Raw genomic sequence first — 13,577 nt, 5'->3', positions numbered from 1 at the left:
CAATGTAAAATCACATGAGGCATGAAGGAACTTCTTATAAGTCTACTATGCAAGTGGTAGATTTACATTTGGATACAGGAATGGGTGCTTATGTATCCCACAAACAATGGCTGGATCTAACAGATTCTCTTCAGTCAAAAATGTAGGGGATTCTGAATTGGATCAGTCAAGTAAGCATAAACAATCTGAATCGGAAAGTTGATTCAACGTTGGTGCCTTTCACAGGCCTTGTCCAAAGATCAAAAGGATGGTGTGTCTTGAAAGACAGGATATGTGTGTGGAGCTATTGTCTGAGAGATTTTCAATTATCCAACCACTCAGTAGATGACAGAGAGAAAACCTTAACTGAATTGCTTCTCAATTCAAGATGATGCGGACAATGATAGTGAGAATATTTTTTTGGATTTGGTCTTTAACAACAACTAGGATGATACATGATCTTGTGGATAGCCAAAAGATATTAGAGTACCAGATTGTATTAAGAATAACAGAAGAATTGTTGTATGTCAAAATAGAAATAGTGGAACAAGTTTATTTATATGTATATTAATACATCTCAAATAAACGTTAGTTTAGTTTAGTTTGCAAGATTGTGAAAATTGCAAGAATTCTGAAGAGCTAAATAATGTAACACATCCTAAGAAAAAAAATTGCATGAAGTAACTCCAATTAAGATGAACAAGGGAGATAACTAAGCCACTAGTAAAAATGCTGAAAAAGGTTCTGGAGAAAGGATTTTGGGGCAGGGATGATAACACTTTCTCAGTTATGTTCAAACCCAGAAAATGACCCTTTGAGAGATTTAGCATGGCAGGTTAGATAACAGTATCAGGATGTGCTAAATTGCTGAATGAGTAAATTGCAATGTTTTTATTACTGAAGGGAATGCTAAGGCGGCAATAATTTTGCTGAAATTGATTCAGTAAAAGTAAGGGTGAAACTGATCTAAATCGGGATTAAAGCATTTTAGGTTAAAAATGTTGCAAGATATAGTTCATCCTAGGGTCCTGGAGAAAATGGCAGACTTATCATGTTGGGAAAAGGCTTGTTAGTTCAATAGCTCTGAGATTGGGGTCATTTTCAATCTGGCAGGGAAAGGCTCGTAAGGGAGTGCATAAAACCTGTCAAGTAATAGATCTATCACTTTGACATCTGCTATAAGGGATGATCACCCAGAGAATAGGGGTTTAATATGAAATGGTCAACATCATTTGAGCGAAACATGGTCCAATGTTGTAAACACAATTGATTTGCTTGAGCAAGCAAGAGAGCACAAGGCCAATCTGGTTGATATTCTTTATATTTGACTTTCAAGAAGTCTTTATTAATACTCCAGATAGAAATTTGTTAAAAAAGGTAACAATCCTTGGGACTGGCAAGTCAATTTGGGTTGGGTAGTATTGGGTTGTTATTATTGGTAATAGATGGTAAGCAGCTATGCAACAACTGGAAGACATTGGGAGCACCGTGGTTTTTGATCACAAATATTGAAATAGATGAGGGTTTTTTCGGAAATAGATTTATATAGTTCTTTTTGCTTTCATATCCCTAATAATGTTATTGCCATGACAATGCAATTATAAAATTAAATCTTGCTTACTACATAACTATTTAAAGCACTATGCAGTAGTTTTATCCTGCAAATTGTTTTTTGATATGACTGGAAAATGAATGCCTATAATCCATCGTGTTTAAGTTTGCCTTGTGGCTCATCTGTTTTTATAATGCAGGAGCTTCCTCCCACTCTAACTTGCCCCATTTCTCTATTCCTTTCTCCTTATGTATGTGTTAAGCCTCCTATTAAATGCCTCAGGGCTTAATGCCTCGACAACCATCAATCCTCCTCTCATTATTTAGTCAGAGGGTGGTGAATCTGTGGAATTATTTGCCACAAAAGGCTGTGGAGGCCAAGTCAGTGGATATTTTTAAAGCAGAAATAGATTGATTCTTGATTAATACAGGTGTCAGAGGTTATGTGAAGAAGGCAGGAGAATGGGGTTAGGAGGGCGAGATTGATCAGGCGTGATTGAATGGCAGAGTAGAATTGATGGGCTGAATGGCCTAATTCTACTATTCCTTATGATTATACCACATTCCCGCTAATCTGTATTGCAATCCAAAGAATAATCAATAGTTATGAATGAAAAATGCTGGAATAACTGTACTTGAGGCAATGAGTATTTAAATAAGCGAAGGCATACGAGTTTGGCACACACAAAAATATTTTTTAAAGTTACACATGAAATAACATGAAATGCTATGTTTTTATTTCTACCATTTAATTCACTTACCATTCTGCTGCATGTGTGATTCAATGCTCTCAAACATAGGTGATTTTTGTTCTACATCTTCAGGCATAGAAGCATCGGTTAATGTTATAGTCTCTCTCCCTCCTGTTGTCAGCAAAAATTGTGAAACGCTTAAAAAGTTGCAGTTTAACTACTGATAATTAAATTGATACACACCACAAATTACAGCTATTTTCATATCTGGCCACTCAAAGAGTGTAACTGAAATCAATTTTATTAAATTGTAGTTTATAGCATAAGGTCTAACGTAAATAACAACCCAAAATGTAATATTCAAGTGACTTTCATTTATCAGCACCCAGAATGTATCTGACTGTAAAAATATGCCAGAGGTTTGGAATCACAGATTAAACTCGTATCCAAAGTACACTATATAAGCACACTATACAAGTACACTATTCTAATCCTGAAAGAGTTTCGTTAGTTAAGGTAAATAGCATTAACGTCTTATTACTGAGATAATTTTATGAGATTATTATTTAAATACTGTTTTCCCAATTGGGAATTTAATTTAGTTGTATATTGCAGTTTTCCAACTAATACAATTAGCAGGTGGAATATCATGCAAAGGGGGGGGGGGGTTAGGGGAAGGAGGTGCACTCCAAGATTCCAATACCCTGACATGGTGTGTTATTCGGCACCAGGAGAAAATAACTGCAAATTATCCTTCTTATCTGTATTACTTATTTCCTTCTCCTCCTCACACGGTTTTGAAAATTTTGTGCATTAGTTAGACAGATAGGTAGCCAGGCATGCGAGCATCTGGAGTGTGCCTTCAGCATTTCCCATTCATGACTAACTCAACGGGGACTGCTTGCAATCTTCATTGTACAATTTAGTGTTTAGAGTGGGGAAAATAAAGTATTAACATCTAATATTTAATTTATTCATAACATGTAAATCTACTTATTATAATCTGGATTAATTCATACGGCAAAATGTACATTTATAAATGCATGACTGAGATGATGCAATGAAACCGAGCATTTTAATACAGTGTGCAGGTGTTGCATTTTGAGGTTTAGTTTTAAGGCACATTTTTAATGTCAATAATGAAATTCAACAATTAACTTTAATACATGCCATGTTTCAATTAGGATAGTGCATGCAAAACCTACTCCCTAATCCCACAGAGATATTGTAGCTCAGACCTGTAGGGTAGCAAAGAAAGAGAAAAAAATGGCCATTACTTTGAGGAAAGAGGAAGAAAAACTGCATTAATGAAAATTAATTAATACGTTTGACATTTAAGAGGTTTGTTTCACATAATTTCCACTAATGCTTAACTGACTTCACCAGCATTATAACAATCATTGGCTCACAGTGCCATAACATCACAGGCTTAGAAACATTCAAATGATTTATTTAAACAACCACACAGTATGATGTGTAATGTTAACGATGCAAGACTCACTATTCTTGCCGTGACCTCAAATGTTATCCGTCAACTCTCAGTAAAAATGTCATGAGGCAATTCAATGAAACATTTTCCATTTGAGGCAACATTACTGCAACACAGTAGGACGCAAATTAACAATGGAGTAGAAAGGAGTGAGTCTGCTAGTCGTGAGAGATACAATGTGGAAACAGGCCCATTGGCCCACCGAGTCCAAGCCAACCAGCGATCCCCATACACTAGCACAATCCTACACACAAGGGACAATTTACAAGCCAATTAACTTACAATCCTGTACGTCTTTGGAATGTGGGAGGAAATCAGAGCACCCGGAGAAAGCCCATGATGTCACAGGGAGAACGAACAAACTCCCTAAAGACAGCACCTGTAGTCAGGATTGAACCCGGGCCTCTGGCACCGTAAGGCAGCAACTCTAGCGCTGCACCACTTGGCCGCCCCTGCTGGTAGAGGTAATCTCATTCAAATTCAATCACATTAAGAGATGACTTGAATGGCAGCGACCCCTGCAACCACTGGCCCACTCCTGAAGCCTGCAAGACACACCCTCTGCTGCTGCAGTGGGTATTCAGCCCAGGACTGGGATTGAAACTGATCTTTGTGGTTCAGGAAGACCCCATTAAAATGAAGGTAGATGGTCACCTTAGCCTTCAGCCCCAAACTAATGACCTTCCTTCCCATTTTTCATTTGTCCGTGACTGTCCGGAATGATCTCTGCCACTGGTGTCCCTCCCATCAACTAGTCAGCCTGTTCATTTGATTAGGTGACAAGTGGCAACAGAGCCAAGATGGCTAGTTCTGCAGTAAATGCTTAGAATGCCAAAGTCAATACGTTATGAGGATGCAATTTGGTTTAGTTTAACTTAGAGATACAGCGCGGAAACAAGCCTTTCGGCCCACCGACCAGCGATCCCCGTTCATTAACACGATCCTACACACACTAGGGACAATTTACAATTTTACTGCCGAAGCCAATTAACCTGCAAACCTGTAAGTCTTTGGAGTGTGGGAGGAAACCGGAGCTCCCGGAGAAGACCCACGCAAGTCACGCCTGCTACAATCCTACCCAAACCTGAACTTAAGGTAGCAGATCCGCTGAGTGTGACTTTTAAGAGAAATTAAGTTTTGCATTTGAACTGATTTTTACTTGAAGCCATTAGTTAAAATCATGATGCCACACATGGCAAATGTGTGAACATTCACATTGCTTGGTCTCTCCGTGCACAGTGTCAGAAGGCAGTGGAGGCCAATTCTCTGAATGCATTCAAGAGAGAGCTAGATAGAGCTCTTAAGGATAGTGGAGTCAGGGGGTATGGGGAGAAGGCAGGAACGGGGTACTGATTGAGAATGATCAGCCATGATCACATTGAATGGCGGTGCTGGCTCGAAGGGCCAAATGGCCTCTTCCTGCACCTATTGTCTATTGTTCTCCACGGCATATTCAATGTCAGTAATAGTCCTTTATTGTACATGGTTATGAAGAACTTCTCAGATCTGCAACATTTACACCTTCTTAGTGTTGATATTCAGTTTGGTACTTTGATAAACAATTCTTTATAACAATAAATTAATTAATTTTAATCAAACACAAAATTAAATCAAAAAATTGTTTCAAAGTGATAATTTGACTGGGAAAATCTGCCAGATAAGTGGAAAGTTTGTAAGTTAGTTTGTGATCAATTTAAATTGAATCTAGTATTGATATGGGTATGTCCTTAGATTCCCATCAATATGTGATGCATGGCAATGACAGCAATTTTTTACATATATAGTTAAATAATGCATGTTGCTTAAAGTTAATTTAGACCGCACTGGAATGATTCTGTAAATCATGCAAATGATCTCTGACTAAAGCATTCTCCATCCACGTTGATGTTATCTCCATAGGCAATCTGGATGATAGCAAAAGATAACAGGAGAAATAAGAATAGCCGTCCATAATATTAAACGCTTGAATGATGCTGGGAACATCAGTTTGTAAATGACTCGGCAAATCATCTGCTCAATAACTGCAATAAAAACTTGCACAAATTAGCAACCCAAGAAAGTGAGGAAAAGATTAGGTCTCAATTAAGTCCCCTTTCCACAGAGGACCTTCGAGAGTCTCCAGTTTTAGTTGGAAACATGGCGATCCAAATCTCATCACCTTTCTCCTTTGCCCAGTGATGCACTGAATACTGGGAGTGGCCCAGAGATGCTGAATTGGACAATGGTGTGAATCTCAGGAAACTCACAAGATTGAGTTTAGAGTCATGGAGTAATACATCCTGGAAATACGTCCATCAGCCCAACTCATCCATGGCAACCAAGATCCCTCATCAAAGCTAGTCCCATTTGCCTGCGTTTGGCCCGAATCCCTCCAAAACCTTGCTTATACATGTACCTGGAAACAAATATTTTCAGGGCATTGATACCAGACTGTGTGCTGCTCTTCATACTCATTTCCTTGAACAGCCGGAAAATTGATGTTCCAGAGAAACTCTTGCTGACAAAGGAGACACAAGGAACTGCAGATGTTGGAATCTTGAGCAAAACACCAAGGCAGCAGTGTTTTCCTCGATTACAATGCAAAGGGCACCCAACACCAATCTTAGGGCTTGGGATGCCTGTATATGATACTTAGATCATTCAAATGTCCATATTCTAAGATGATCATTAACATTCTAGAAGTAAATGGGGGTGGGAGTTGGGTTGGGGTGGGGGGAAGAGGCCGACTGGACAGAGCGACAGAAGAAGCAGGATGGTCTGGCAGGGAGCAGATAAACAGCAGCAGGTGCGAGGGGCTCGCTGGGTCACCTTGCGAGTAAGGAGTGGGGTCAGAGGCTAGGGCTCTAAACGGCCGGGGAGACGGTGGTCAGCAGGTCATTCCTTCGCCACCTCCAACAGGATCCCACTACTGGCCACATCTTCCCATCTCCACCCCTTTCTGCTTTCCGCAGAGACCGTTCTCTCTGAGACTCCCTGGTCAACTCGTCCCTTCCCACCCAAACCATCCCCTCCCCAGGTACTTTCCCCTGCAACCACAGGAGATGCAACACCTGTCCCTTTACCTCCCCCCTCAACTCCATCCAAGGACCCAAACAGTCTTTCCAGGTGAGACAAAGGTTCACTTGCACCTCCTCCAACCTCATCTACTGTATCCGCTGTTCCAGGTGTCATCTTCTTTACTTCGGTGAGACCAAGCGCAGGCTCGGCGATCATTTCGCTGAACACCACTGCTCAGTCCGTCTTAACCTACTTGATCTCCCAGTGGCTCAGTGCTTCAACTCCCCCTCCCATTCCCAATCTGACCTTTCTGTCCTGGGCCTCCTCCTACACCCCAGCGGTATGAACATTGACTTCTCAAACTTCAGATAGCCCCTGCTTTCCCTCTCTATCCCCTCCCCTTCCCAGTTCTTCCACTTGTCTTACTGTCTCCAACGACATTCTATCCTTGTCCCACTCCCTCCCCTGACATCAGTCTGAAGAAGGGTCTCGAACCGAAACGACACCCATTCCTTCTCTCCAGAGATGCTGCCTGACCTGCTGAGACACTCCAGCATTTTGTGTCTACATTCCATTCACATTCAGTTTCCATTTAATATTTGTTTTATTTATGTCTCTGGCTCTCCATGGTGCTGTGCAGACACAGGAGAGGTGTCATTAGTGGGCCAATGGGTGTCTTGTCATTTCATTATCACGTGACGTCTGTTGGACCAGAAAAACGGATAATCCAGTAAGGCTCAAGAACCGAGGGTGCCGGAAAATCAGTGTTCAACCTGTATTGTGCAATGCAATGCATCATTAACTTTCCAAAGTACTACAGATAGATAACCTGATCTTAAAAATAATGGTGGCAGATGACAGTATGGAATCAAACACGTAAAATACAGACACGTCTGGACACAAAGAATGGACAATAAATCCAGAAATATTTTCTTTTAATTAGTATGAAAGATTTCTATAATAAAAATATGTTATAATAATTATCTGTCATAAGCAGATAAAATCATACATAGCAATTTTCCAATGTCATTTTCAATAACATAATGTAATTGAGCAGGCTGTAATATCTACTGATGTTTAACCTAGATGCCAGGCTCTCTAGCACAGCAGAATCTAAATTGCTTTTGGTGGATCAGAATATTTTAATATAATTTCACCTCCGAACTGTTTGAAGGCAGAGTCTATAAACGCTAAAAAAACTGAAAAAAGATTGCAATAAAGTGAACATTAAAGAAGAGTAGTAAGGTTCTGCTGGCCAACACTTACCTGGAAGACTCCACAAACCGGAAACTTCCAATGTTCTCAGCTTTTTTTCCAACTCAGCCACGCGATTGCCTAGAATCCTGCAGAGATTAGAATAATTGCAAAGAGGCTTGTTGAACAATGCTGATGTTAAAGCAGGTACAAAAGAACACAAGAAATAAAAGTTGGAATTTGCCTTCCAAAATCATGAGTCTGTTCCATCATTCAATAGCTTTTTTTACGTAGAAGGTGGTGAGTGCCAGAAAGATGTGGAACGCGTTGCCAAGGTAGTGGTTAAAGCAGATGCATTAGTGGCACTTAAGACCTTCAGATAGGCATGTGGATATGCAGGGAATGGAGGGATTTCGGTTATGTGCAGGTAGATAAGTGATAGTCTTGGCATCATGTTCAATGTAGACATTGTGGGTCAAAGGGCCTGTTCTTGTGTTGCACTGTTCTATGTTTAGTTTAGTTTATTTTAGAGATACAGTGCTGAAACAGGCCCTTCAGTCCACCGAGACCGCTCCGACCAGCGATCCCTGTACACTAACACTACGCCACATATACTTGAAACAATTTACAATTTTACCAAACCAATTAGCCTACAAACCTGTACGTCTTTGGAGTGTGGGAGGAAACTGGAGCTCCCAGTGAAAACCCATGCAGGTCACGGGGAAAACATACTAACTCTGTACAGACAGTGCCCATGGTTAGGATCAAACCCGGGTCTCTGGCGCTGTAAGGCAGCAACTCTGCCACTGTACCACCATGCCACCCTCGGATATAATAAGATCATATCTGAATCTTTCCCTCAAAGGTATTTCTACCCAATCCCCATATTTCAGAATAAATTTACACATTCACCTTGCCTTAAGAAAATACACATTGGTATAAACACAGGACTTTTATTATTTATTTATTAATAAATGGATATTAATTCTTACTGTGATGAGTTCAGACTGTAGTGAGAGCATTCATCATACCTTTCTCACAGGCCATCAACTTACATGCCATAAAAGAGTAAGTTCACAAGACCAGCACAGCGGACTATAATTTAAATGAGTTGGTTTATGGCCATGACAATCATCACTGATATATCATAAATTATGTTCTGGGTATTGCAATCAGTGGCAAGGTAACAGTATAGGCTCCAGGCATCAACGCATCTGTCCTCAAGGATCTGTCTACCTCTGAAGTATGGATTTTGGTTTACCAATATTATTTTCTATGTTTACAGGAATCACTGATGATGCTTATCATTAAATATGTTTCAGAAACTGTTGAATATCTTTCTAAGGGCTGGACAAAAGATGTGTATTGAATTTGAAACACAGAGGCGCAGGGGACTGCAAATGCTGGAATCTGGAGAAAAAACAAAACTATTAGAGGAACTCAGGGGATTGAGCAGAATCGATGGGAAGGGAGGGGAATGGAAGGGAGGAATTATCGATAAATCATGTTGAGACATTGCATCAGGACTGAGTGGAGAGGGAAGTTAGTTGGTAAAAAAGGAGAGGTGGAGGGGTGATACACAGGCTGGTACATGATAGGTGGACCGAGTATGATGGGCAGATGGAGTCAGGCGGGGAGAGCGAGGAGTGGAATTAGGAGACAGATGCAAGTTGGTGATAGTTGAAAAACAAGGCAGATGGAGCCAGGTGAGGGTGGAGTCAGAGGCAGGTAGGTGATAAGCAGGGGCACAAGATTTACAAGTATTGGAACCTCATCTGAAATCAGTGATAATAGGAACCATTAAGGAAGAATCAAAGATGGATAAGAAAAAGGGAGATATTGTGGGTAAAGTATGTGGGAGTAGGTGAATGAACTAGAATGGAGAAGGAAACAAATATGGCAGATGGGCGGGTCGGAGGAGAGGGATAGGTATGGAAAGGGAACAAATATGGGAGTATCAGATGTGGATTGGAAGGAGAGAGAGAAAAAGAGTAACATAGCAAGTAAAGGCTACCTGAAATTTGGAAGTTCAATGTTCACATTGAAACATAGAAAAATATGCCCTTTGAGCCAGCACCGCCATTCAATTTGATCATGGCTGATCATCTGAAATTAGTACCCCGTTCTGGCTTTTTCCCCATATCCTTTGATTCCTTTAGCCCTCAGAGCTAAATCTAACTCTCTCTTGAAAACATCCAGTGAATTGGCCTCCACTGTCTTCTGTGGCAGAATCTATTCCACAGATTCACAACTCTTTGGGTGAAAACGTTTTTCCTCATCTCAGTCCTAAATGGCCTACCCCTTATTCTTAAACTGTGACCCCTGGTTCTGGACTCCCCCAACATCGGGACATTTTTCCTGTCCAATCCTTTAAGAATTTTATATGTTTCTATGAGATCTCCTCTCATCCTAAATTCCAATGAATACAAGCCCAGTCGACCCATTCTTTAATCATATGTCAGTCCCACCATCCCAGGAATTAAACTGGTTAGCCATCACTGCACTCTCTCAACAGCAATAATGTTCTTCCTCAAATTAGGAGACCAAAATTGCACACAATACTCCAGGTGTGGTCTCACCAGAGCCCTGTACAACTGCAGTGGGACCTCCTTGCTCCTAAATGCAAATCCTCTTGCAATGAAGGCCAACATGCCATTAACTTTCTTCACTGCAGTTTTTAGTAGGCAAAACATTTTAGTTTTGCCTACTAAAATTGCTCCTTTGCATATTACACCAGTATTTTAACGGAGTGGTCCATTTTGTTCCTCTAGTATCTTTGTTTGTGTCCTCTGTAATGGAATTGTAAGGCAGAAAAAGTTGAAACAATTATGTGTTATTATTATTATTTGACTGTTCTTTAAAGGAATTATGACATAAAAGGACCTCAGTGTTTCTTATATCATACTGAACATCTAAAGAATGTTTGAACTAAAAAGCTCCAAATGTTCAAATGTGTTTTGATGTATAATTCTCTTCCTCAGCAATTCCAGCAAAGACTTTCAAGCAGAGACCTTAAATAAATTTCAGTGTGCAGTTCCTCATTGGTTAAAGTAGCAGCTAAGTAGCTCTGGGGTTACATCCATGCCCTGGTGGTGTTAGAGAGGGACTACGCACTGTCCACGGGCACCCTGTGGGATTTCCGGGACCGCTGGGCACTGCGGGGGATTAAATGCATCCTTGACAAGGAGTGTAAGATAGTTGTATAATAGTTTTATTGTTTGTCTTGTATTATGGTGGTGGGTTCTGTTTTGGTTTTATTGTATTGTATATATTATTTTAATATTTGAATAAATATTTTTGATATTAAAAAAAACACAATGTGCCGGTATAACTCAGGTGGGTCAGGCAACATCTCTGAAGGACATGGATAAGCGACGTTTTGGATCGGGAAGAATGGTCCCGACCTGAAGCATTGCCTATCCATGTCCTGCGCGATCACTGAGTTACTCCAGCACATTGTGTTCTATTTAGCATCCACAGTTCCTTGCGTTTCCAAGGAAGCAGGTTAATATGGGTTATGATACAGTACAACCCATGTTGTAGCAGTTTGTGTAATGCATATTCACCCGTACAGTATTCACAACTCACTATCAAGAATTTACGACATGGAGTAAGAAATTCAGATGGGAAAAACCCCAAAAAACACAAAATGTATACGGAGAACTTAACAAGTTTATGAAGGACAATGCAGGCTGCCAGTTCCCAGGGAAACACTTAAAATATTTGCTTTGGAAAATAGCAAGGCAATCTGTTCGATTGATACTTGTCCAACAATATTTTATAAACAATGTAACATCCAACTCTAGTTAATTAAAACCACAATTCTTTCTCTTCTGCATACAATATAATCCGAATTCTCTTGCCCACAGACTGCACATCACAAGGACATTACTTTTGATAAAGAAACTTGCTGTAGGACACATCCCCACTTATAGCATAGGATTTAATGGAGAAGAAAGGTTTTACATTATAGAAAACTGGATAGTTTATGAGCCCCCTTCCCAATAAAATGGGTGGTACACTATATTCATGAAAGTATTAAAACCAAAAGGTATGGATTTTAGAATGCCAGAAATTTGTCATGTTATATTTATAATATTAAATATTGTTTACAAGCTAGATTAAAAAAAGTAATGAGCTATTATAAAACAAAAACGAGATACAAATGTCAGGCAACATATTTTAAAGTTGGTTGAACTTCCTGTTCTTTAGTTTAGTTTAGTTTAGAGATACATCGTGGAAACAGCCCTTTTGGCCCATCGAGTCTGGGCTGACCAACGATCACCCACACACTAGTACTATCCTGCACACTAGGGACGATTTACAAAAAAACAATCGACCTACAAACCTGCATGTCTTTGGAATGTGGAAGGAAACTGGAGCACCCAGAGAAAACCCATGCGGTCACGGAGGGAAGGTATAAACTCTGTACAGATTGAATTTGTGGTCAGGATTATACCCATGTCTCTGGCACTGTAAGGCATCAACTCTACCGCTGCGCCACCGTGCCGCCCATTCATGCCAAAACATTGCTCTTTTCCTGGACAATTATGCATTTAGAGAATCAGGGAAAGGCCCTGTTCCTTGATGAAGCGACTTTATTATGTAAGAAAAAACTACTTTGTTAATTGGTTTTGAGTTTAGTCGTGACAAAGTATTACATCTGCTACCAAGGCCATTATTCTTTAATTCAATCTCCTTGTTTCCAGGAATTATATAATAACCGTAGTTATTTACTTATCTTTACCATCTTCACATGAACAGATTTAAAACTGCAGCACAAGAACCCCATGGTTATCGAGCGGAATGAACACGTGCCTGTTTGTCTGGCGTTGGTGCTGAAGAACCATATTCTTGTCGTGAATTGTCTCAAGTAAAGCAGTCGCCAGTGATTTCAGGTCTGAGATGGACTGTGGAGTAACTGGCAGACTGCAGCCATGATCTTCTGACAGAAGCTCTTGGACTGTAACCAAAATGGAAAAAATAACATCAGTTACACTGAAGATCCATACAAGAAAAACAGCCATCAAATCAGTGAAATTATTTTCAAAGGCAGCACAGTGGTGCAGCCTTACAGATTTAATAATTGTTGCCTTACAGTGGGTTCGATCCTGACTACGTGCTGTCTGTCTACAGTTTGTACGTTCTCCCTGTGACCACATGGGGTTTCTCCAGGTTCTCTGGTTTCCTGCCACATTCCAAAGATGTGCAGATTTGTAGGGTAATTGGCTTCTGTAAATTGTCCTTAGTGAGTAGGATAGAACTAGTGCATAAGATGGTCATTGGTGTACGGGGATCGCTGGTCGGAGTGGACTCGAAGGGCCTGTTTCCATGCTCCATCTCTAATCTAAACTAAACTAAACTAAACTAAAATACTCTCAGAGAGAAGCTAGGGACATGGGCTGAATACAAACCTGCAAACATAATTAGTTTGTTGAACCATATTGAAGTACAACTCCCCAAAAGCAACATGAAACTAGTGACCCTCTAAGTGTAACTGCATTACATTTCTAATGTATTTCAGCCGTGTTACTGGTGTTACCACAGACCTATTCAAGAATAGCCATTTTGCCACACCTCAGAATCAAACGTCACATTGGCAACTGAGATAAATTCCCCCTGGCATAAATTAGCATCAGGTCACTCATCAAAATATTGTAAGAAAATAACTGCAG

The 13,577-nt window shown here is 40.2% G+C and overlaps 1 protein-coding gene across 2 annotated transcripts in view; it reads right to left on the bottom strand.

The window, feature by feature from the left end:
* LOC144594266 (coiled-coil domain-containing protein 149-like) overlaps positions 1–13,577 on the bottom strand; it is a 93,713-nt gene that overhangs the window by 9,759 nt on the left and 70,377 nt on the right. Inside the window, exons 9-12 of one of the 2 annotated variants that reach the window (XM_078400534.1) lie at positions 12,721–12,865; positions 7,975–8,051; positions 3,428–3,460; positions 2,292–2,393 (exon numbers count right to left, since the gene is read on the bottom strand). In XM_078400534.1, the coding sequence (XP_078256660.1) occupies positions 2,292–2,393; positions 3,428–3,460; positions 7,975–8,051; positions 12,721–12,865 (357 nt within the window). The remainder of the gene's footprint in view (positions 1–2,291; positions 2,394–3,427; positions 3,461–7,974; positions 8,052–12,720; positions 12,866–13,577) is intronic. The other variant, XM_078400543.1, reaches the window with a different exon arrangement.

Source organism: Rhinoraja longicauda, chromosome 1 (genome assembly GCF_053455715.1).
Source record: "Rhinoraja longicauda isolate Sanriku21f chromosome 1, sRhiLon1.1, whole genome shotgun sequence".
NCBI classification, from domain to species: Eukaryota; Metazoa; Chordata; class Chondrichthyes; order Rajiformes; family Arhynchobatidae; genus Rhinoraja; species Rhinoraja longicauda.
The sequence above is the reverse complement of the archived record's forward strand: the minus strand, read 5'-3'. Positions and strand labels throughout refer to the sequence as shown.